The 26,600-nt window shown below is 27.9% G+C and overlaps 2 protein-coding genes across 5 annotated transcripts; one reads left to right on the forward strand and one right to left on the reverse strand.

The window, feature by feature from the left end:
- Window positions 1-2,088: 2,088 nt before the first annotated feature.
- LOC123263867 (HIG1 domain family member 2A, mitochondrial) lies at window positions 2,089-2,772 on the reverse strand. Its single transcript, XM_044726905.1, has 2 exons — window positions 2,564-2,772; window positions 2,089-2,471 (listed from the first exon to the last, which is right to left on the reverse strand). The coding sequence occupies exons 1-2, from the start codon at window positions 2,682-2,684 to the stop codon at window positions 2,185-2,187; spliced, it is 408 nt and encodes a 135-aa protein (XP_044582840.1). The 5' UTR covers window positions 2,685-2,772; the 3' UTR covers window positions 2,089-2,184.
- A 1,511-nt stretch (window positions 2,773-4,283) lies between these two features.
- Window positions 4,284-25,830, forward strand: LOC123263827 (RUN and FYVE domain-containing protein 2). Of its 4 annotated transcripts, none has more exons than XM_044726851.1 (12): window positions 4,284-4,629; window positions 8,096-8,274; window positions 8,617-8,726; window positions 8,798-9,005; window positions 9,076-9,239; window positions 11,000-11,162; window positions 11,230-11,346; window positions 11,985-12,125; window positions 12,909-13,006; window positions 18,465-18,681; window positions 18,774-19,028; window positions 25,631-25,830. In XM_044726851.1, exons 1-12 carry the CDS (start codon window positions 4,452-4,454, stop codon window positions 25,772-25,774), a joined length of 1,974 nt encoding a protein of 657 aa, XP_044582786.1. In that variant the 5' UTR covers window positions 4,284-4,451; the 3' UTR covers window positions 25,775-25,830. The 4 variants fall into 4 exon arrangements, with proteins under 4 accessions (XP_044582786.1, XP_044582784.1, XP_044582785.1 ...); XM_044726849.1 differs by lacking the exon at window positions 4,284-4,629 and adding an exon at window positions 6,135-6,670; XM_044726850.1 differs by lacking the exon at window positions 4,284-4,629 and adding an exon at window positions 6,135-6,532.
- The last annotated feature ends 770 nt before the right edge of the window (window positions 25,831-26,600 follow it).

The raw sequence follows: 26,600 nt of genomic DNA on the forward strand, positions 1-26,600 counted from the left end.
GAGCTTATATCTTTAAAAATGTCAATAATTTAGAAATGACATTATATCTGGTCAACTATTGACACTTTTAAAGATAAAAGCTCACCCCGATGTTACACTCATCGAGACCTTTCATTTGAGTATCCACATCAATTTTTCATATATTAATGTATACTATATGTATTTACATATGAAAAATATATCAAAAATGCATGTGGATACTCAAATGAAAGCTCTTGATGAGTGTAACATCGAGATGAGCTTATGTCATCAAAATTGTCAGTAATTAAGAAATGACCTTGTATCTTGTGAACTATTGACATTTTTAAAGATATAAGCTCACCCCGATGTTACACTCATCGAGACCTTTTATTTGACTACCCACATCAATTTTTCATATACTTCATATATTTATATATATCATATATATATATATATGAATATATATTGTTGTGAATCCGAAAAGATTGATCACAACGCTCTCTATATATTAATATAGAATTACATATAAAAAAGATGGCTGCAATAAATGACAGCGGGAAAAACCCAGGAAGATTTAAAATATATGTATTTTATTTGTAATAGTATCGGTAAGAAAAATAAGAATCTTTAAAAAATTATAAACCTTTCTATTTATAATTCTATTGTTAAGTATGGGAAATTTTCTATCATAAATTTTAGGGTATAGACGAATTTATAATTACCGGAAATTCTCAAGGAAAAACTTATAAAAACTTTTAATACTGTCCAGTTAGTTTAGACATGCTAAGAAAAAATTTCTTTGTTAAAATAAACCTACGTTAATTGTTATGGTCACTTAGGATAAGATGCCGAACGTTTTGGAAATACTCTTTACAATGCTGGGAAAACCCGGAGATCTTTATTTATTACTCTTTTTATTATCATAATCCCCTAAGTAACTTATTTTCCAAAACGTTCGCTTAAAAAAGGGATTGCTCGAGTACTCAAGACTAGGTCATAAAAACCAAGCATCCATGCGGGTTGCATATAGTCTGAGAATGTCGAGTCGCCGTGACGCCATCGCAGCATAGTCCCATTTTTGCCAACTCGAGAAGGGATGCTTGCCGAAGACACGAGTCGCAGAGGCGCACGCAACTACTCTTACCCTCTGGTATGGAGGGTAGAGATATCTCTACCCTCCATACCCTCTGGGACTCTCCCACTCCAAAGGTACGAACATCTCAACCATCGGAGTCGAAAACCAAGGAACAAGAAGACACATCAAAAAGCAAGACTGTAGTACACTACGCAAATTTTCCTTTTTCGAAATTATTGTCGGTACTTTTTATTTTGTAACCTATCGAATAATAAATAATAGATTTGCGCGCAAGGCAAATCTAAATTAAACTAAAATAATCTGAGCGTATTTAAATTCATTAAATATTTATATAATTTATTTTAAATTATTCAAATTTAAATCTATTCTCTCGCCTTAATATATTTACTGCGAGTTGAACGCCCTACCGCGTTCCAACGGGCGAATTAAAAGAACTCAATAAATTTACTATAGCCAATTCGGGGCTATACAACAATATATATATATATATATATATATATATATATATATATATATATATATATATATATATATATATATATATATATATATATATATGTGTGTAAAATATATCAAAAATTCATGTGGGTACTCAAATGAAAGCTCTTGATGAGTCTAACATCAGGATGAGCTTATATCTTTAAAAACGTCAATAGTTAAGAAATTACAGTTCAATTTAACAAAAGTCATTATTCAATAATGCAAAATTTTTATTTATCTATAGTTCACAAGTCATGGCAGTCACATAGTGACTGCAAGGTTGTTAGTTTCATTTAGCAAAAAAATTTGTTCTAAAAATTGCATTTTTAATTTATTAAATTCTCTAAATCACATTTTTTTTTCTCATTTTTTTATACAGTTATTTATTTATTAGAAAAATTCTTAAAATTATTAAATATCTGCTAAATTATTTTCCATCCAATTTCCACATGAGAAATTTTTTTCATAATTATATTCTAATAAATTAAAAAAATAAAGTCTACCTCTCAATATCATAATTTCGACATTACCTAAAAATAAAAACTATAAAATAACTTATAATTAAATTTTATTACATAAGCGAAAATAATTTATACAAATATTAACCAATCTAAAAATACTTGCTAATATACAAAACAAATAAAAATTTATTTATCATTTTTTTTATCATCTTTTTTGCTCTCAACCTGGCTGACCTTTGGCTCGCCAGGATTATCATCCGAAACAGTACCAATTCCAGTGTACTTTTTAGCAAAATTAGCAGCTTCCTCAAAGTGAGAGGACAGAGTACTAGACATAGTACCAAGAAGCGCGACCGCGACCGTGAAACCCTGAGCAGATACCCTAGACCTCATCATGATTTGCTGCATCGCGCTGTTTCCAACCCTCAGATATCCTAGACCAGTTATTAAAGCTATTGACGTTGCTGCCGCTCCTACTTACAACAATTGTCATTATTGTCTACTCAACAGTTCAACAATTTAATTAAATAAAAATAATTACTAATAATTTAAGGTTAAATATTACCTATCGGCACCAGAGGATTGCCAAAAATTTTACGCTTGAATTTTGTTGAAAAATCCTCCTCGTCCATGCTTCCCATGTCAATTCGTAATTGCACCCAATCCACATCCGGTGGAGTTTCCATTTTATGATTTTTTTAATTAGTTATTTAATTAATAATTAATAATAAATATCTACGATGTTACTTATTACTAAAAATAAACAACTGATAAATTTTACAACGCAATTTACTTTTTTATCTACTCTAGATGGCGCTCAAATATTTTCTTTGATACTGACAGAAATTATAGCAAAGTCTTTTTAAAAAATAAATTATTTTTAATTTATTTAAAATTTAAGTCGGCTGACATTAAAAAATTCTTTTACTCAAGAAATTATTAAACAAAAATTTCACATAGAAAAATTAAAAAAAAACTATGAAAATTAATTTAGCAGATTTTTGACAATTTTAAGATTTTTTTTAACAAATAAATTTTGGCAAAATAAAATAAGAAAAAATAATTGACATGTAGATATTGTAAAAAATAAAAAATGCAATTTTTTAAAAACAGTTTTTGGGAAAAATTTGTTTGCTAAAAAAAATTTAAACAGACTAAATGACTGCTTTAATGATGAAAATTAATTTAGCAGATATTCAATAATTTTTAGAAATTTTGTTAACAAATAAATTATAGCAAAAAGTATAAGAAAAAAAAATTGACATGTAAAAATTTAAAAATATTAAAATTGCAATTCTTTAAAAATAAATTTTTAGAATTAATTTATTTGTTAAATAAACTTAAAAATCTGTCAGCTCTAACTTTAATGTCATAAAAAAAACTACAAGTGCAATTTTTTATCATTATTTATTTAATTAAAAAAATAAAAAATGACTCACCAAGCAGCCAAGTTTTTCTATCAGGTATCAGCTGTCATCAATTTTGATCCGATTTCTTGAAAAAAAAAAAGAAAAAAAAAATTACTTATTTGTTACTTTTAAAAAATCACTTTTTTATTTATCACTTATATAAAATATTATTTTTAAAAAATTCATTAATTTTTATGAAAATATTTATTTAAATAAAATTAAAATTAAGTTAGCCGAAATTTAAAAATTAAAAAAAATCTTTTTAATTGAAAAAATGCCTCCAAAAAAAAAAGAAAAAAAAATTGTCATTTGTTAAAAACTTGAAAAATTGTAATTGCAATGTTCAAAATATATTTTTTTGTTCTAATTTAATTATGAAAAAAAATCAAACAATTAAAAACGTTGGCTAACTTTAGTATCGTTTAAATAAAAATTAATTTATTTATTTTTATTTATTAAAAGTTTAATTTACTCAAATTATTATTTAAATAATTGCCCAAAAAGTATTTAAACATGATTATTGCAAAAAATAGTTAAAAAATTAATTTTTTATTGCAAATACTAATAAAATAGTGCAGAGATTAACTTTCCGTGTGTAAGCACGGAAGACTAGAGTAAAAATGGTAAAATGGCGTCAGTAGTTTGAAATGACCAATCAGCGCGCACCTGCGCGCGCATAAAATTTCCGCGCGGAAATTTAAAATTTATAAATTTGAATTTTTATATATTTTTAGACAAAAAAAATATTTATAATAAAATTTATAAATAATTTAAATAAAAAAATATAAAATTGATGAATTTTTATAAGAAGAATTTTTTTTTATTTAAAAAATTGCAAAGGCGCCATTTAAAAAAAGGGACCCCAGATGTCTGGCTAGTGGTCACTAGTGTTTACAATCTGGTGTGCTACTGTGACGTGTTTGTAAATAATAGCGAATAAAATGACTTGTGATTAGATATATAGATAGATAAATTAAATAGTGGGTGTTAAAAGTGATTTAATTAGTTAAATAATTAAAATATTAATTTGAAAAAATTAAAAAAATGTCGGAAAATATAAGTGCTGTGTCGCCGTCAGATAAATCTTTGTCTGGGAGTATGCTGTCAGACGATATTGAGGGGGTATCTAGATCACCTTCGACCTACTCGATCCGCGAGGACAAGTGGCCGGATCTTGTAGTTTCTAGGCCTAGGAAACTCGATGCCTGGTGGTCGCCTCGACGTAAGTTTTGTTGTTTATTATTTTATTTTATATTTACATTTAATTTGCTGGAGGTGAACGTTGGTACCTTTTATTCGTCGCCATTTTTTAATTTTTTCCGCCAAAATTTTGAAATTTAAAAAAAAATTCATACTTATTATTAAAAAAAAATGTTTTTAATATTTAAATAATATTTTTAAACAAATTTATTTGACAAAAACTTTTTTTATAATTTTATAACAAAAAAATTATTATAAAAAATAATTTATTAAAAAAATTTCTCATGGAAAAATTTAAAAGAATTTTTTATGGAAATTTTTAAAATATTTATTATTGTAATTGATTTTTTAAAAGAATTTTTAATAATTGACAGCTGTTAGTTAACTTTACTAAATTTTAACTAAAAATTTTAATAAGTAGAATTTATTAATTTAAAAAAATGTATTATTATTCTTCTAAAAATTAACCACCTTGTAAACATGTAAAAAATATTTTACTAATTAAAAAATATTTTAAAATTGAAAAAAAATTATTTTTTTTTTAATTTATTTATTTAATAAAGGTTAATGAAAATCTAAAAGAAAGAGAAGAAAAGTTATTTAAAAATTTTAATAACAAATCAATTACAACAAAAAAAAATGCTTCTAAAAATTTTCACTTATAATTTTTATTAATTTTCACATGTGGAATTTTTCAATAAAATTTTTTTTATAATAATTTTATTATTATAAAATTAAAAAAAAATTTTTAATGTCTGTATACTTCAGTGTCATTTAATTTAACAGTAACTATGAAATTTATTTTGATATTTTAATATAACGCTGATTTTACTTTTAAATTTTGTCTCTAATTTTTCAATTTTTTACCAGTTCTTATGATTAAAAACACCCTTCCGGTGTGTTAAGACATTTTTTTGCACGCGTGAGAATTTCTGTCTAATTCTTTAAAATAAAAACATTTATTTGTTCATCACGGAAGCGGAATATTCCATTAGAGCAGCGAATCCCATTTTTTAGATTATAATAAAGTTAACCGACATTTTTGATTTTTTGATTTTGCTTAATTTATTAAATTAGAACTAAAAAATATTTTTAAAAAATTGCACTTATAATTTTTGAACTTTTTTACAATTGAAAAATTTTTTTTAATTTTTTTGTAATAATTTTCTTAATAAAAAAAAATTATAAAAAATTTTAGATGTCGGCTAACTTTATTTTCATATTTTTTAGAGGCTTAGAAGATGAGCTTTTTTATATTATCCGCAAGGCTTAGTAGTCTAAGTAATTAAATTTGAAAGAAAATCCAAAATTTAATCTTTCAATAGTGCAAAAATTATTTTTATTTTTATTATATAATTTTTTATAAAATTATTAATTAATTTTTTAAAAAGCTAAAAAAAATAAAAGTGAGTATAAAAAATAATTTTTTAAACAAAATTTTAAATTTTAAAAATAAGATAGAGGGCAGCAGCAATAAATAATAATAAAATCATGGAATTCCTCGAATATTGATTAAAACAGAGGACACTAGTGCGCTCAGTGGAATCAATATCAAAATTTAGTTACAAAACACAGAGCGTTTAATTGTTAAATCTCCAATAATTAATAAAAAAAAGTGTTGTGAAAATTAACTGAGCTTGCAAGTAAGAGTCAGCAAGAAAATAAAGTAACAATTGTTAAAAATAATTAACGAGAAAGATTAATGAGGCAAGAAAAAAACACAAAAATTCGTCCGCCGGGTGACATTCAGCACGGAGGCGCGATGATTGACCAGGACATGGCCGGTGCCCAGGACACAATTTACTTGTGCAATTTCCGGGTCTCCGTCGACGGAGAGTGGCTCTGTCTCAAGGAGCTCCAGGACGTCGAGTTCTCGATGCAGGACTCGATGCAGAGGTCCCCCTCGCCGCCTCTGGCTATCAGCGGTATTGAAAAAACTCATCACCGTCATAATGACTCGTGTTTGAGATTAAATCAACAACGGCAATTGCGCTCGCAGTCTGATCTTAAGAATGAGCTTTGCGACATTCTAAGCCCACCGCAAATTCACCACTTCAGCTTGTGTTTGTATTTGTTCAGCTACTTGTTACTTGTACTTGCACTTGTCTGGTGCTGCTTCTTCATACTCTCATTTTTCATTTTTTTGTTCTATTTATTCGATTTTTTTTTCATTATTTTATGTGATTTTTTCGAGTACAATCATTGTCTAGGTTGTTAAAGTTTTTCAAGGTCAAAAGTGAAAGCTCAATATTCAATTTTTTTTATTAAATTAGACAGAGATTGAATCTCAGTGCTGGCAAAAATGATTTTTATTTTTATTATGTAATTTTTTATTAAACTAATAATATTTTAGTAATTTTATTAGCAAAATAAATTAAATATTTTTATTGAAAATTTAACAATCAATAATTGTATTTTATTAGTCCAAAGGTCGTGATTTGAATTTATACCTTTTCAAGGTTTTATATCATTCTCACCGATAGTCTTCTATCTCTAGATACACAATTAAGAAATGACCTTGTATTTTGTGAACTATTGACATTTTTTAAGATATAAGCTTACTCCGAGATTACACTCATCGAGACCTTTCATTTGAGTAGCCACATCAATTTTTCATATATTTTATATATTTAAATATATTATATATATGTATATATAAAAAAATATATAAAAAATGCATGTGGGTACTCAAATGAAAGTTCTTGATGAGTGTAACATCAGGGTGAGCTTATATCTTTAAAAATGTTAGTAATTAAGAAATGACCTTGTATCTTGTGTAATATTGACATTTTTAAAGATATAAGCTCACTCCGAGATTACACTTATCGAGACCTTTCATTTGAGTACCCTCATCAATTTTTCATATATTTTATATATTTATATATATTGTATATATGTATGTATGACAAATATATCAAAAATGCATGTGGGTACTCAAATAAAAGCTCTTGATGAGTCTTACATCGGGATGAGCTTATATATTTAAAATATACATTATATATATTACATAATTAAGAAATGGCCTTGTATCTTGTGAGCTATTGACATTTTTAAAGATATAAGCTCACTCCAAGATTACACTCATTGAGACCTTTCATTTGAGTACCCACATTAATTTTTCATATATTTTATATATTTATATATATTATATACATGTATATATGAAAAATATATCAAAAATGCATGTGGGTACTCAAATGAAAGCTTTTGATGAGTGTAACATCAGGATGAGCTTATATCTTTAAAAACGTCAATATTTAAGAAAATACAGTGCAATTTAACAAAAGTCATTGTTTAATAAAGCAAAATTTTATTTATTTATAGTTCACAAGTCACGGAAGTCACATAGTGACTGCAAGATTGCTAGTTAGATATTAATTTAATAAAAAGTTACTAAATTTTCTAAAAAATATCCATAAAAAAATTTTTAAATTTTAAAAAATATAAATCAACCCAAAAATAAGGCGTAAAAATTTTTCAAATTCCAGCGCGTGATCCAGTAATAATCGAGCGAAGTAACTTAGTAAATATATCAAAACTAATCGTAAAAGAACTGATAGAAACATCTTTAAAATACGGAAGAATGCTCGATTCGGACCACATGCCATTGCAGCATTTCTTCATCGTCCTCGAGCACGTTTTGCGGCACGGTCTCAGACCCAAAAAGGTAGACCCAAAATTATAAATTTCATTTATACACGCAAAAAAGAAAAATGTAAAAATTAGATGTATCATAAATCATAATAAGCGTCGCTTTATATAAAAAACTAGAAAAATTGCAGTTCAAAATAAAATTTTTCTAAATTCAAACTTTGAATGTTAATTTTCAGAGCTTTCAATGTAATATTTACATTTTACAATGTAACTTTTACAAAATCTGTAATAATTACAATCTGAATCTGTAATTTTTTCATTATTTGTATGAAGCGCCACATTACATTATGTAATGTAATTTTTTCCTCCTTCTTTTTTCCGTGTATCACCATCATTATCATATCAATCATTGCAGGGTCTTCTTGGTCCAAAAAAGGAGCTTTGGGATATTTTGCAATTAGTCGAAAAATACTGTCCAGAAGCGCAAGATATCACCTCTAGCATCCGCGACTTGCCTACTGTGAGGTACGGGGTCACTTAAATTGATTGAATCAATTTAATCAAACCTTCAATGCTTAATAATTACATAATTATAGAACGGCGATGGGTAGAGCTCGGGCTTGGCTACGAATGGCATTGATGCAAAAGAAATTAGCGGACTACTTAAAAATTCTTATCGACCACCGCGATGATTTGCTATCAGAATACTTTGAACCCGACGCTCTGATGATGAGCGAAGAAGCTATTGTTATCATGGGCTTGCTTGTTGGTCTCAATGTTATTGATTGCAATTTTTGTGTCAAGGTAAAAAATAACCGAGTTTTGCACAACATTCCTTAATAAAGTAATTGTTCAATTGTGATTGGTCATTTAGGAAGAAGATCTTGACTGCCAGCAAGGGGTCATCGATTTTTCGCTGTATTTACGTAACAGCAATCACATACCCGGTGACTCTCCGGATGAAGAGCTGGAGAACGACAATATGACCACTGTGCTTGATCAGAAGAATTATATTGAGGAGTTGAATCGTCATTTGAAGTAATTTATCAGTTTCATGATTTTTGATCCTTCGACAAAATATCCCCGGACGAAATATCGGCTGCCCAATTTTAAAATACAGTAACTGCAAAATTTTTATACCTGATTTTTTCTAGTATTGCTGCATTTTGTATAATTTTTAAACCTTAATTTCAAGTATTTTTTCTTAAAAATATTTATATTCAAATATTTTCTATTCACAAATCAAATTTTTCATCAACTTGGCGGGAAAATTTTTAACTTCCCGCTAAGAAAATTGAAAATTTAAAAAAATCGGGAAGTTACTGTTTTCACCCCGTTTTTCGAAAATCGAGTTTTCATCAGATCTCGACGTTTTGAGGTCCTAGGAAGCTTTCCTGACTATTTCCGCGGTTATGTCACCGTGCCTGTCTGTATGTGTGTGTGTGTGTGTGTGTGTGTGTGTGTGTGTGTGTGTGTGTGTGTGTGTGTGTGTGTGTGTGTGTGTGTGTGTGTGTGTAAATCTCTCATAACTTTTGAACGGATCATCCGATTCAATCGAAATAGGCGGCGTTTTGAAGAGTTCCTTTGCCCCTAAAATTCTGATACTAATTTACAGAATTTGAGTCGATCAATTTTGAGAAATCTCAAAAATAAAATTTCCAAAAATTCGTTTTTTTGAAATATCTTTTAAACGGCTGAATCGATCAATTCCAAAAACTAATCAGTTCTCAACCTCAAAAAACCACGTCGATTGCCACCAGCCCCGTCAAAATCGGTTAATTTGTTCGTGAGATATCGTTGTCGAAAAAAATTGAAAAAAATGTTTTTTTCAGAATTTCTATGAAATTTTTAGTCTGACCAGTTTACGCTTAAAGATTTTCCAAAGAACTCAAAAAACTGCGTTGAATGCCGTAAACTGCGAGAAAATCGGTTAATTCATTCAAAAGTTATTGCGGTTTGAAAATTCAAAAAATAGTGTTCTATAAAACTTCCATTAGCCTTTTGAGCTCGAAGAGCTCAAAAGTACAGAACAGCGGTTTATTTGAGCTCAGAGAGCTCAAAATTACACATAAATTATATTTTTGAGCTCGAAGAGCTTAAAAAATAAGTGAATTGTTGAGCACTTAGGTATGGAGGTAGCGGGAAGTTGCAAGGATGGCCTTTAGGGTCAACCGTTTTCTTAATTTTTTTTTAATAAGAAAAATTGAAAAAAATTTTTAAATGTTAGTTACTGTGTTTTGAAATTGGGCAGCCGATATCTTAAACAGTTAAATTTTTTAATAAAACCATTTGAAACAATAAATTTGAACAAAAATTATCAATTTTATTTCAACAATTATTCATGGTATTTTAACAAATGAGGAGGTGATTTTCAAAAGGGTATCTTTTCGTATTATATAATAGAGCAGTTTTTTGAACTTTTAAATTTTAATTACTTTGAGAATTATAAAGATTTCTAAATGACAATCGAATTGTAGATTTCATAACTGATAACACTTTATAGCTAAATTAAAAAAAGTTCAATAAAAATATTTATAATTGAAGATAACTAGTTTTTTGTCTCAATCAATTAAAAATAAAAAAATACCCTTTTGAAACTCAACTTCTCAAATATTTGTAGCACAAATTTACAGTGTTGTGCTCTTTTATCATAGATTGTGTCTGATATTTAGTCTTGGGGATATTTTATTTTTTTATATTTTGTCGCAGGATCAACACGCCTGATACCAATTTATCTAATATTGTGATTAATTAAAGCAAAAAGAAATAAGAGTGTAAATTTGAGGTTTCATTTTTAGCGCTACAGTTAAAAATTTACAAGCAAAAGTTGAATCTCTGACCACGACAAACGCTTTGATGAAAGAAGATCTATCAATAGCGCGCAATAATATTCTTTCGATACAAGAAGAAAATCGACAGCTTAAAAAAGAACTTGGAATTGAAGTTAAAGACACTGTTGAGGTAATACTGATGAGAAATTGGTTATTTTAAAATTAAAACAATCTTTGATTTTTGGATTTAATTTTAGACCGGAAAAACCCCGATTAAAATCACCGAAACTACTTCAGAAATTGAGGAATTGAGAAGCAGGCTTGAGAGTGAAAAAAAATTGAGATCTGACGTCGAAAAGGAATTGGCTTTACAGGTTTTTCTTTTTTTTTTTTTTTGTTTTATAAAAGTATTAAGAAGGTCTTCTGATTTTTGAGCATTTTTTTGGGATTTTTTTGTAAAGACCACTGAAGAGAGAACTTTGAACTTTTTACCATTTATTTATACATATTTCAAGAGTATACAGTTCAATTTTTGGCTAAAAACATTCAGTAGAATTAAAGTTATAGTGGTCTGAAGACCCCGATTTGAAAAAAATTGACGCTCACTTTTTCCATGATATCAGCTGATTGTCTTATCTGAAACAAAAAAACTCGGTGGTGTTTTAATTTTGATACTTAAGTACACCGAGTTTTAAAAAAAATTTTGAAATTTTTTTTTTTTTTTTTTTTTTTTTTTTTTTTTTTTTTTCGTATCAAAAAGTAGACAAAAAAACGTACTTTTTTGTTACAAAGTTTGTCAAAAATCCAATTGTCCTATAACTTTAATTCTACTGAATATTTTGAATTAAAAATTTAACTGTATACTATTGAAATATCCATAAATAAATGGTAAAAAATTCAAAGTTCTATCTCTTTATTGGTCTTTACAAAAAAATGCCCAAAAATCAGGGCGTAAAACCAAAAGGCCCTCTGAAGTTAAGAAATAAAGAAATAAATATTATTTTTTAATCAGGTTAGTATGAAATCTGAGATGGAAGTTGCGATGAAACTTTTGGAGAAAGATATCCATGAAAAACAGGACACTATTATTTCCTTAAGAAGACAATTGGAGGATATAAAATTGATTAATTTGGAGATGTACAAAAAATTACAGGTGGATTATTTTTTTATTGATTTTATATTGTGAAAAAATTTATATAGCTTTATATGGTCTAAAATTTCAATATATAAAATTTAATAGGTTTTGATATGACCTCATATAAATTTATATAGCCATATATATGATAATTCATGACCAGATTAAACCCTATAAGGCCTGATATGAAAATTGGCTGTATCAAAAAATTTTTTCACAGAATCTGTTACAATAATAAAAATTCCTTAAGCGACTTAACCTTTTATTTAGCAGGGTTTTATTGATTAATCAGTTGAAAATAATTGTTAGGATGTATAAATAATTAAACTTGTAGGAATGCGAGGTGGAATTGACGCAAAAAGGTGAGATGGTGAGCCGTCTTCACGCAAAAACGAACCAAATCGGTAAAATCTTAAACAATCTTGAAAAGTATAACCACTTAATGAAAGACAGCGATGGGAGAACGCCAACAACGCCTAGTTCAACAAAAAGTTTTGTTAAAATAAGCCCGCTTTCTCCAAAGTCACCGCCTTCTGCTGAGCTTGGAACTTTCCGGGACAGAGATTTCAGAGCGGAGAAAGCCGCTAAAGTAGAAGTTGATGACAAAGACGCTGAGATTCGCAATTAAACTTTGTTTTAATGTTACAAATCATTTATTCTGTTGTCTTAGGCTTAAGCTAAAACCAATCGATCATTATCTAACAATTACTATTTTAACTGTCATTGCTATTATTCGAATTTAAATTTGTATCAATTGATAAGGCCAAATAAAAAACTATTTGCTGTAAAAATTCATTTCAGGACTGCGAGAGTTCGCTTAAGCACAAAACTGAAGTTATTGTCAAATTGGAAGCTCAGACATTGTCTATGTCTGAGACCATTCAAAAAATGGATCAAAAGTACGTTTATCATTTGTTTTATTTTTTTATTTTTTATCTCGAATTAAGCACGACGTAAATTTATGAGACTGTTGATGTGTTTTAATTAGCAATACAATATTAAATAACACTCCGAGTCGAAATTTAAGTCGTAGATTCAACGTATTGAATGTTCAAACCATAAATTTGACTTACTCAAGACGTATCAATAATTAAGATATTACCTTTTATCGTGTGAAATATTGACATTTTTAAAGATATAAGCTCATCCCGATGTTACACTCATTAAGACCTTTCATTTGAATACCCACATCAATTTTTCATATATTTTATATATGTATATATAGAAAATATATCAAAAATGCATGTGGGTACTCAAATTAAAGCTCTTGATGAGTGTAACATCAGGATGAGTTTACACCTTTAAAAATGTCAGTTATTAAGAAATTATCTTTTACCTTGTAAAATATTGCCATTTTTAAAGATATAAGCTCATCCCGATGCTACACTCATCGAGACCTTTCATTTGAGTACCCACATCAATTTTTCATATATTTTATATATAATATAATGTACATATGAAAAATATATCAAAAATGCAAGTGGGTACTCAAATAAAAGCTCTTGATGAGTGTAATATCGACATGTGTTCATATCTTCAAAAATGTCAATGATTAAAAAATTACCTTGAATATTGAGAACTATTGACATTTTTAAAGATATAAACTCATCCCGATGTTACACTCATCAAGAGCTTTCATTTGAGTACCCGCTTGCATTTTTGATATATATATATATATATATATATATATATATATATAAAATATATGAAAAATTGATGTGGGTACTCAAATGAAAGGTTTCGATGAGTGTAGCATCGGGATGAGCTTATATCTTCAAAAATATCAATAATTAAGAAATGACCTTATATCTCGTCAACTATTGTCATGTTTAAAGATATAAGCTCATTCCGATGTTACACTCATCGAGACCTTTCATTCGAGTACCCACATCAATTTTTCATATATTTTATATATTTATATATTTTACAAATACCATATATATATATATATATATATATATATATAAAATGCCATGTGGGTACTTAAATGAAATGTCTCGATTAGTGTAACATCAAAATGAGTTTATTTCTTAAAGAATATCAATAATTAAGAAATGAACTTGTATCTTGTGAACTATTGACATTTTTAAAGATATAAGCTCACCCTGACATTACACTCATCGAGGCCTTTAATTTAAGTACCCACATCAATTTTTCATATATTTTATATATTTATACATATTATGTATATGTATATATGAAAAATATATCAAAAATGCATGTGGGTACTCAAATGAAAGATCTTGATGAATGTAACATCGGGATGAGCTTATATATTTAAAAATGTCAATCTGAATAGTTTTGATATTACTTTTTTTCACTCCTTATCGGTTTGAATCGGTTTAACTAACATTTTTAACGTTTAATACGTTCAAATAACGATTTTAACGACCAATACGTAAAATCTACAATTTAAATTTTAACTTGGGACAATTTTCAAATTTTCACTAATCTTCGGCTTAATTAATGTTACAGTTATTCGAAATATTTAACAAATTAATACTCTACCCGCTCCCACTAATAAGTATCGTTGTATAAATATTATTATTATTATTGATAATAAATACGTAAATAAATAAACTGTGTCTTAATTACTTCCTAATGAATTTTTATTTACATAAAATTTTTTTAAGCTCCGAGCATTAATTTTGTATCAAAGTTTTTAATCACAAGATCTTGAATTTTTTTTTAGTAATTATCTTTGATTAATAGACTTTTTAAATAGAAGAATAAATTAAGAGATAAGTCAATTGGACTTGAGAGATTAGTTAAATTTAAATGTTGGTTTTTTTTTTTTTTTTATTAAGGTCATATTTTTGATAGTAATTAAAATATTTAAAATTAACATTGTTCGAGTAGACAATCAAACAGCGTACTTTATTGAAAGTTATAATTAAATTTCTCTCCAAATTACATGATCCATACGCTCATTATTTCCGTAAATAATATTCTTTGTTTGGTAAAAATAATTTTCATTGTTCGGACATTCTTTAATAGCGCAATGCATGATTTTTTCCCGCTGAATTGAAATAAAATAGCAGAAAAAAAAAACATTTTTTTTAATTACTGTTTCATGACTTTGCATGAATAAGCTTATTTTTTAATTTCTCATTCTAAAGTTCTAGACAAAATGATTACTAAGTTAGTGGTTGCATGAAAAAAGGGAATTTAATTTTTTATTCCTAAATAAATATTTGAATTGAAACAAAATGACCCAGTTAATTCTTGCCATTGATTTTTTTCTTTTTACATTATTTAAATAAGTACTTTTTAATTAAGTACTGAAATCAATAGTTTTAATTTTAAATTTTAAGGGTAAGGAAATATTTAAGAATATTAAATTTATTCTTATAAAAAAAATTTTTATTATTATAATTATTAATAGAAACATTTGTAGTTTTTAGTAATGAAAAAATAATAATAACAATAATCAATTTTTTAATTATCTTGATATTATTATGGTAAATTTTGTGACCAGTGTATTTATATGATAAAATGGGTTTTAATGGTTGAATTTGGTATCGTTGGGAAAGTCTTGACCTGGAGTTGTGCCTTTTCATGGATTTATATCATTCTCACTAATAGTCAATTTATGATGATAAGTATTTAGGGTGAATTCGAAAATGCTGTATTTCTAGATACATAATTGAGAAATTACCTTGTATCTAGAGAACTATTGACATTTTTAACGATATTTATGTCAATATTTATAAGCTCATGGCGACGTTACACTCATCAAGACCTTTCATTTGAGTACCCACATTAATTTTTCATATATTTTTTATATTTATATATTCCATATACACCATATATATAAAATATATAAAAAATGTCATGTGGGTACTCAAATGAAAGCTCTTGATGAGTGTAACATCGGGGTGAGCTTATATCTTTAAAAATGACTGTAATTAAGAAATGACCATGTATCTCGTGGACTATTGACATTTTTAAAGATATAAGCTCATCCTTACATAACACTCATCGAGACCTTTCATTTGAATACCCACATCAACTTTTAATATATTTCATATATTTATATATATTATATATATATATATATATATATATATATATATATATATATATATATATATATATATATATATATATATATATATATATATGTATGTATGTATGAAAAATATATTAAAAATGCATGTGGGTACTCAAATGAAAGCTTTTGTTAAATGTAACATCAGGATGAGCTTATTATTATATCTTATTATTATATCTTTAAAAATGTCAATAATTACGAAATTACCTTGTATTTTGAGAATTATTGAGATTTTTAAAGATATAAGCTCACCATGGCATTACGCTCATCGAGACCTTTTATTTGAATACCAAAATCAATTTTTCATATATTTATATATATTATATATATGTATACAGAGTGTCCCAGAAGTAACGGACGCCATTGTAGCATTTGATAAAAAAAATAATTCTGAGACGAAAAGTCGTTTGCCATTTTTTAATCAGACGCATAGATAATTAATTATTAATTAAAATAATGTCCTTTTATGCATTAGAGAGAGAGCACCAGTGTCCAGTCAAGTGCGTTCCAAACGAAGACGCTTGCACGTTTGAATGAGTAAGTAAATGTGTGTGACTACGTTAGCTATAGTACGGTAGCCGGGTTGGCTCATTGGTGACTGGTAGACTAGTGGCACCGCACACGGGCACTTCCAACATGTGCACGCGTGCATATGTGTCCGTGTGCGGGATAAATGCAGATTTCTACCTTATCCCGGAATGGTCATTAAGCTACGTATACTTTTCATCTCTGTCTTTGAATTGTCAAATTCTGTGAGCAGCGTTACTTTATGCATTAAGGTTAGGTGTAGCTGAAGTTTTGTTTACAGCGAAATGAGAAAGTAATAAAAGAATTTCAAAGTAAAAATTAAAAATGAGTTTCGTTAAAATTAAAAATGAAAATGTTACCGTAAAATTACCTGTGATGAACATTTTCATTTTTAATTTTAACGAAACTCATTTCTAATTTTTACTTTGAAATTCTTTTATTACTTTCTCATTTCGCTATAAACAAAACTTCAGCTACGCCTAACTTTAATGCGCAAAGTAACGCTGCTCACAGAATTTGACAATTAAAAGACAGAGATGAAAAGTATACATAGCTTAATGACCATTCCGGGATAAGGTAGAAATCTGCATTTATCCCGCACACGGACACATATGCACGCGTGCACATGTTGGAAGTGCCCGTGTGCGGTGCCACTAGTCTACCAGTCACCAATGAGCCAACCCGGCTTCCGTACTATAGTAGCTAGTTAGTCATACAGTTAGTTGTGTCTTTGTTTGCCACATACTTTACTGGACACTGACGCTCTTTCTCTAACACATAAAGCGACGTTACTCTAATTAATAATTAATTATCTATGCGTCTAATTAAAAAATGGCTAAGGACTTTTCGTCTCAGAATTATTTTTTTCATCAGATGGTACAATGGCGTCCGTTACTTCTGGGACACCCTGTATATGAAAAATATATCAAAAATGCAAGTGAGTACTCAAATGAAAGCTCTTTATGCGTGTAACATCAGGATGAGCTTATTTCCTAAAAAATGTCATTAATTAAGATATTACGTTGTATCTTGTGAACTATTGACATTTTTTAAGATATAAGCTCATCCCGACCATACACTCATCAAGACCTTTCATTTGAACACCCACATCAAATTTTCATATATTTCACATATTTGTATATATATATGTATATATGAAAAATATATCAAAAATGAATGTGGATACTCAAGTGAAAGCTCTTGATGAGTGTAACATCGGGATGAGCTTATATCCTTAAAATATATATATTTGCTATATATATAGCATATATGCTATATAAATGTATATATGAGAAATATATGAAAAATGCATGCGGGTACTCAAATGAAAGCTCTTGATGAGTGTAACATCGGGATGAGCTTATATTTTTAAAAACGTCAATATTCAAGAAAGGACAGTGCAATTTAACCAAAGTCATTATTTAATCAAGCAAAATTTTATTTATTCATAGTTCACAAGTCATGGAAGTCATATAGTGACTGCACGGTTGCTAGTTATTATTATTAGCTTTTAAAAAATTATTTTAATTAATATTTTACCTTAATAAAATGAATATGACCATTAAGAATCAAAATATTAACTCAAGTAATTATCTTAATTTCACTATTAAATTTTGATGGTAAAAAATGCAAAACTGTGTCATTTTATTAATCAATTAAATAAAAATTAATGTAAATATTGCATGAGAAAAAAAATATTTTAGTTGTACTTTTTAACGGGTCATAAATAAACTAAAAGCAATATACGAGATAATGTTTTTATGTATGATTTAAAGGTGCAAAGAAATAGACAATGTGAGGTCGGGAAGTGAGGAACGAGCACGGTTGCTGGATGCCAAAGTAGCCGAACGTGAGGCACGAGCCAATGGAGTGGAGAGAGAATTAAAAGTGGAACGCGAGTGGCGTACTTCACTTCAAGAAGCTTCTGTTTCAAACACTGAAAAGATTTCCCAGCTATTGCAAGAAATTGACCAGCTGAAGAGCGTTCACGAGGTGATAAATCTAATCCCCCTTTTATTTACTTTTTTAAGTTATTTTTTAAAAAATATTTATATATAAACATTTATAATTTGTGATTTCTTTAGAAATATCTGACCCTCCAAGAAGAGCACTACGCGTTACGTGAAATCTGCACAGAACAAGAACGCACGCTGGAAGAACTCGGCGGGCAATTAAGCTTAGCGAAATTAGCGGCCTGCGAATTACGTGAAGCCGTAGACAATGCGCAATATCAAGCAGCTAATAATGAAGGAACTAATGGTACTCCAACATGGGCTAACGATCGACTTGTTACTAATTGCAAAGGTTGTAATCGAGAGTTCAACTTAACTCGTCGTAAGGTAATCAAACTTCTTAATTACTATTTTACTTTTTTTTTTTTATCTAAAGTTTTACTTTGATTCATTTTCCAACGCTGATATTAAACCCGAAATTTTTAGATTAAAATTTTTTATTTTAATTATTTGATTTATTTGGAGTAAAAAGTTAGATCATTGCAAAGGTCTTGATCTGAATTTGTATCTTTTCAAGGTTTTATATTATTTTTACCAATAGTCAATTTATTATAAGTATTTAGGCAGCATTCGAAAATGCTCTATTTCCAGATACATAATTCAAAAATGACCTTGTATCTCGTGAAATATTGACATTTTTAAAGATATAAGCTCATCCTGATGTTACACTCATCTAGAGCTTTCATTTGAGTACCCACTTGCATTTTTGATATATTTTATATATTTATATATATTATATACTAGCTGTTACTCACCCGCTCCGCTGGTCGCTTTATAGAATTGCATTTTTAGATCTAGACTTGAAATTTAATTAGAGTATTGTTTTAACTTGCACAGATTCCAAATTCTGTCGAATTGGCACGAACTTTTTATCCATGTAATTATTCTAGCTAATGTTCATTGTAACTTTCAATGTGCAATCATTACACGCAAAACAAAAAATTGGGCTTGCCACATGAAAATCATGTGGCAGCCCCAATTTTTTTTTTACGTATATCAGAATTTAAACGTAGATTTTAGAACTTTCCAGACCATTCGAAAAATTTACAAAACATTCTCATTGGTTTAAAATCTAAACGTCCGATTAGAACTTCCCAGATCATTCTAGAAGTTTTTAGATCAGTTTCGAATTTTTTAGAACATTCTCATTCGATCAGAATCTAAACGTAGATTTTAGATCTTACCGGATCTTTCTAGAAATTTCTAGATGACTCTAGAAATTTCTAGATCATTCTAGAATTTTTTAGATCATTTTAGAATTTTCTAGAACATTCTCATTTAATCAGAATCTAAACGTAGATTTTAGAACTTCCCAGATCTTTTTAGAAATTTCTAGATCATTCTAGAATTTCCTAGAACATTCTCAGTCGATTAGAATCTTAACGTAGATCTCAGAACTCCCCATATCATTTTAGAATTTCTCAGATCATTCTAGACATTTCTGGTTCAATCGAGAATTTTCTAGAACATTTTCATTCGATCAGAATCTAAACGTAGATATCATAACTTCCTATATCATTCTAGAATTTTCTAGACCATTCCCATTCAATCAGTATCCAAACGTAGATTTAAGAACTTCTCAGATCATTTTAGAATTTTTTAGAACATTCTCATTTGATCAGAATCTAAAAGTAAATTTCAGATCTTACCAGATCTTTCTAGAACTTTTTGGAATATTCTAGAATTTTTTAGAACATTCTTAACCGATTCGAACATTGGTATACATATTAAAGCTTTCTAGATCATTCCAGAAATTTATGGAATAATCTAGACCATTTTAGACCAATGACAGTCTCACATTTTTAAAGTTAACTAATTACTTAATTAGAAGTTCAAATACTCGACAAAAGATGGTGACACTACACTTAATTGCCAAGTTGAAGAGTTGGAAAAGCCCTTTTATCTCTAAAAACACGCCCTTTAGGTTAGAACGGGAACTTTCTTGTTCGAGGGGGGATAAAGGGCTATCACACTATATAAGTCCCTTTATCGTGCCGGAACTCCTTTTTAAGTTTTATCGGCACGCACATTTTATCAACTTAGTTTTATTATATATAATGATATATATATATATATATAAATATATAAAAAATATATCAAAAATGCGTGTGCGTACTCAAATGAAAGATCTCGATGAGTGTAACATTGAAATGAGCTTATATCTTAAAAAATATCATTAATTAAGAAATGACATTGTATCTTGTCAACGAATGATATTTTTAAAGTTATAAGCTCACCCTGACATTAAGCTCATCGAGAGCTTTTATTTAAGTACCCACATCAATTTTTCATATATTTTATATATTTATATATATTATATATATAAATATATAAAAAATATATCAAAAATGCGTGTGAGTACTCAAATGAAAGATCTCGATGAGTGTTACATTAAAATGAGCTTATAACTTCAAAAACGTCAATAGTTAAGAAAGTACAGTGAAATTTAGTATAAGTCATTATTTAATGAAGCAAAATTCTATTTAATAGTTTACAAGTCACATAGTGACTTCAAGGTTGCCAGTTTTGAGTGAAAAAAGTTAAATTATAAGGTAAAATTTGTTAAAAAATGAATTTCTTTAATAGCAATAAATGATTTATTGAGTAGCAATAAATAATTTGTTAAATACTACTAAATATTTATTTAGTGGAAATAAATGAGCTTTAATAAATGATTTAGTAACTATTACTAAATCTTATTAAATGAAACTAAATCCTCCAATTAGTGTAAAAGTAAGAATTAAAAATTTTATTGAATAAACTTGATAGAATATTTTTCCTTGAAATATTTTCACAAATTTCATCTTAAGAAAAGCCCTCTGGCGACTTGAAGGGTTGATAAAAAATGTTTCAATATCTTTTGTCAGTTATTTAGACACAAAATCTGTAAAAAGTGCGGCGGTAAAAAAAAAAGGGTTGTGTCTTTTTGTGTTGTAGCTTCCTGTCGGTACAGCAAAAGCCCCTATTTAACAGGACTGGCATATTTAACACATCGAGTATGGTAATATAGGGTGTGGAGTAAAAAAGTTTAAAAATAGTGTGAATAAAATAAAATAAAAAGGAAAAAAGGGTAACGACGTGAACGTGTTATTATGCAATAACTCGAGAGTGGGTTGTCCGAGGCGTTGGAACGCATGAGATCAGGGGCGCCACTGTTGGCTTCTAAAAAAACTCTATTTTAAAGTTCCGGATTCTAATTCTCAACGTCTTTATTATCACATAACACATTGACGGGCCAGACGGAGCTTGTGAATATGTATGTTCATGTCAGTATTACCATATATTCCATCAATATCATTACAAGAGTGAGAGATATTATTTTTAAAAATAAATTACTTAATTTTACAACGATAGTTTTAGGGACATTCTATGCGAAATGGAAAAATGACTAAAATTTAAAAGTTTCTCTAAATCATTCTAATTGAATCGTTTATTTGAAAAACCCCATCAGTCATATTTTTTTCGAAATCGGGTTTATTGCATTTTTTGGTTCTTTGAATTTCCCCTCACTTATACAAGCACCAAAAAATATTAAATCCGTGTTCAAGACCTAACCAATCGGTCGATATAAATCTCGTTTAGTTGCGAAACCCCATAAGTCAGTGACTTATCGGGTTTTTCGAATAAACTATCAATTTCAAAATTCAAAAAATAAATTTCTTTTTGTTTTTTCTTTTTCAAAAAAACTTCTTCTGAGTAGAAAAATTCATTTCAATGCAAAATACTTAAATTTTAATCATTTTTGCAGGATGGGTTTGAAAAAATTAAATTAAATTATTGTTTCATTGTTTGATGTGATTTCACTGACTTTAATTTAAAAATGATTGATTATTAGATAATTAGAAAGTAAATTTACTGTTAAATACTTGAATTTTAATGAGTTTTACAATATTCGCTTGATGGATAAAAATTAAAAATATGTTGTTTTATAGTTGACTTAACTGATTTAAATTCTGAAATTAATGATAACCAAATAAAAATATATTATATTTACTGTTAAATACTTTGATTTTAATAATTTTTGCAATTTTACTTTTATAAAGTTAGATTGTGATAAATTAAAATGTTGTTTTATTGTTGACTCTCAGTTCACTAATTTGAAATTAAAAATAGATGATTTATTATAATTTTCGTTAATTGTAGTTCCAATACATATTTTGTACTTTATTTTATAAAAATAATAAATGATTGACGGAGAAAAATAAATAAATTAATGATTTTATTACTATTTTGTTCGTTTTGATGAGAAACCTCATAAGTCAATCAACTTCAAATCATTATTATGAATAGTAGTAATTAACAATTAAATTTTTTCATGCTCGAATATTTTTTCAGGATACTAACATTATTATTATTCATCATTGGTTCATGATGTTAATGCAAACTTAACCGAGAAAAATATTTTTTGCTTCTCCTGAAAAATTTAGTATTTTTGACTTACGGGGTTTCTCAAATAAACGATTCAATTTATTATTAAAAGTTTATATTTTACTAATTTGTAAAGAAATTTTATTTATTTATAGTTCACAAGTCACGGCAGTCACATAGTGACTGCAAGGTTTCTAGTTTGATCTAATTTTCCAATGGACGTTTTTTTTTTTTTAAGTCATTAATTCAACTTTTTGAGAAAAAAAAAATTTTATTAATTTTTTAAATAATTATTTTAATTATAAAAAAAAATTCTATTAATGCATTGTTTTTCCATTAAAAATTTCCCTACACTGGAAGTAATAAAATAATGATTAAGTTGATGTTAAAGTGAAAAAATGCGGGTTCAGTTAAAAAAAATAAAAAAAACAGTGTAATATCCCTCGTACTGGCAGAGTAATAATAATCATAATAATAATAATGGTGGTCGTACAAGCAAGCGAAGAAAAGAAACCATAAATTGTAGCGATTACGGATTTTCCCCTTTTCACAGTTTTGCGGAAGAGCATGCCCATTATGTATAAAGACGGTATAGAGCTTAACGCTCCGGAACTGAAAGCATTATTCCCGAAATACTTTTAATTCTATTTTTATTATTATTTTTAAATAAAACGAGTACATCCAAATTGAATCTTATAAATAAGCTCGGGGTTTCTCTTACCGGAGACTTTTCATTCGACACTATTACCCATATCGTCCTTGTTCCCGTTCTGGAATAAACTTTCCTTACCGATAACCGATTCCGCAAAGTTAATTATTAAACCGTCCGTTGCTGGTGACTTACGATCTGAATGTTGTGAACCCTTGAGAGAATTTGGAGTACCGCCAGATGCGGGACTAGACCACACATTCAACCGCTTAGCCTTTTTTAAAGGAGTTTACTTTTATGTCTTATCACCTTCCAAGGATACTTTCTACCACGTACATTTATCTCATTTTTAAATTACTATTTTACTTTGACATTTTATTATATAAAGCCGACTATTGATCATTTTTTATTTGAATTATTGAATCGAAGATTCAAGAATAGAAATATATTTTTTCAATTAAAATCATTTATAATTATACTATTTTAATATCAGTTACACGGATAGCAGGATTTAGTAATAAAATTTTTAGTTTTTTATTTAGGAGAAAAAAAATTTTTTTACCCATCAATATTATTTGTTACAGTTTAATAAATTTTCTTTTTATTATAAATAAATTATATTAATATAAACAAAGCCTTATTATCTCAAAATAAATATTTTTTCCACCAAATAATATTTAGTAGTAGTTACTAAATATTTATTTGGTAATTATTGTCGGTAGATGGCTATGCTAGACCCATAATTAAGAAATGACCGTGTATCTTGTGAAATATTGACCCTTTCAAAGATATAAGCTCACCCCGACAATACACTCATTAAGACCTTTCATTTGAGTACCCACATCAATTTTTCATATATTTATATATATTATATATATGTATATGTGAAAAATATATCAAAAATGCATGAGGGTACTTAAATGAAAGCTCTTAATGAGTATAACATCGGGATGAGCTTATATCTTTAAAAATATCATTAGTTGACAAAATACAATCTCATCTCATAATTAATGACATTTTTTAAGAAATAAGCCCATCTTGATGTTTTACTCATCAAGAGCTTTCATTTAAGTACCCACATGGCATTTTTTATATATTTTATATATATGGTATTTGTGAATTATATAAATATATAAAATATATGAAAAATTGATGTGGGTACTCAAATGAAAGGTCTTGATGAGTATAACATCAAGATGAGCTTGTAACTTTAAAAATATCATTAGTTGAAAAAGATACAATGTCATTTCTTAATTAATGACATTTTTTAAGATATAAGCTCATCTCGATGTTTTACTCATCAAGAGCTTTCATTTAAGTACCCACATGGCATTTTTTATATATTTCATATATATGATGATATTTGTGAAATATATAAATATATGAAAAATTGATGTGGGTATTCAAATGAAAGGTCTTGATGAGTGTAAAATCAGGATGAGCTTATATTTTTAAAAATGTGATTAGTTGACAAGATACAATTTCATTTCTTAATTAATGACATTTTTTAAGATATAAGCTCATATCGATGTTTTACTTATCAAGAGCTTTCATTTAAGTACCCACATGGTATTTTTGATATATTTTTCATGTCTACATATATATGATATATATAAATATATGAAATATATGAAAAATTGATGTGGGTACTCAAATAAAAGGTCTTGATGAGTGTAACATCAGGATGAGCTTATATCTTTAAAAATGTCAATAGTTCACAAGATACAAGGTCATTTCTTAATTATTGACATTTTTAAAGATATAAGCTCATCAAAATCTGGATACAAAATTTTGCTTATTCTCTTATTAATATAACTGATTAATTCGAAATTGCAGTGAATTAATTACAACTCTGACTGCACTTAAAATATTTTTCATGTAATTAATCATCAATTTAATCTTATTTTTGTAGCACCACTGCAGAAACTGTGGAAAAATATTCTGTAACGCTTGCAGCGACAACACGATCGCTTTGCCGAATTCAGCGAAGCCAGTCCGAGTCTGCGATGAGTGTCACGTCTTTCTTGTCGGCCGGTACTCTGTTCTCACTCCTTAATACAACGACTGGACAAGGAATTACAAGAATAAATAATTATGAAGATTAAAAATAAATTTTATGAAAATTGGAATATTTTTTTTATCGAATTGACTTTGTAAATCTATTTATCTAAAAAAAAAAATAAAAATAAAAATAAAAGCTAAATTGAAAAACAGAAGGGATAAAAATCACAAAATTAATTAATTAACCCTCTATTTGATTATTCAAAGTTTATTAATTAAAATAGTTGGCCAGAAAAGTTTTATTTTTGCCTTACACCTGATCGAGCAAATTAAATGATAGTGGGGGCTTAATAGGCACGAGGGGATGATGTAAGTTTAAGTTGAGTTAGGAGTGTGTTAAAGCGTGAAAATAGATAGATTGAGGTGCCCAAAAGAGAGCGGAGGAGGAGCCAAAGTAAAGAGAGGAGGAAAGAGGAACGAGGCACCAGTGAAGAGTGAAGAGTGAAGGAAATTTATCGTCATGTATCCCTACTCTTATGTAAACTCGTTTGCTCTACTGTGTCTATGGCTATGACTTCAGAAAGCTCGTTAGCTCCGCGATACGTTAACGAAACCCTTTTGTAAATCAACTACAAATTCACATTGATTATTTAATGTTAGTGCAGTTATACACACCCGAAATTTTAAATTACAAATACTTTTTTTTATAGTTAAATTTGCTCTTTAAAATTTATCTTAAACTTTTTTTTGATCTCTTAAAAGTGCCCTTGAAATTTATGTTTAAGATAAATTTTATTATTATAATTAAATATTAAAAAAAAATTAAGTAAATAATTTTGAAAAATTTAATTTTTCTCAATTTGAGTAGAGAAATTCTTAAG

The sequence above is a fragment of the Cotesia glomerata genome, linkage group LG4 (genome assembly GCF_020080835.1).
Source record: "Cotesia glomerata isolate CgM1 linkage group LG4, MPM_Cglom_v2.3, whole genome shotgun sequence".
Lineage (NCBI taxonomy): Eukaryota > Metazoa > Arthropoda > Insecta > Hymenoptera > Braconidae > Cotesia > Cotesia glomerata.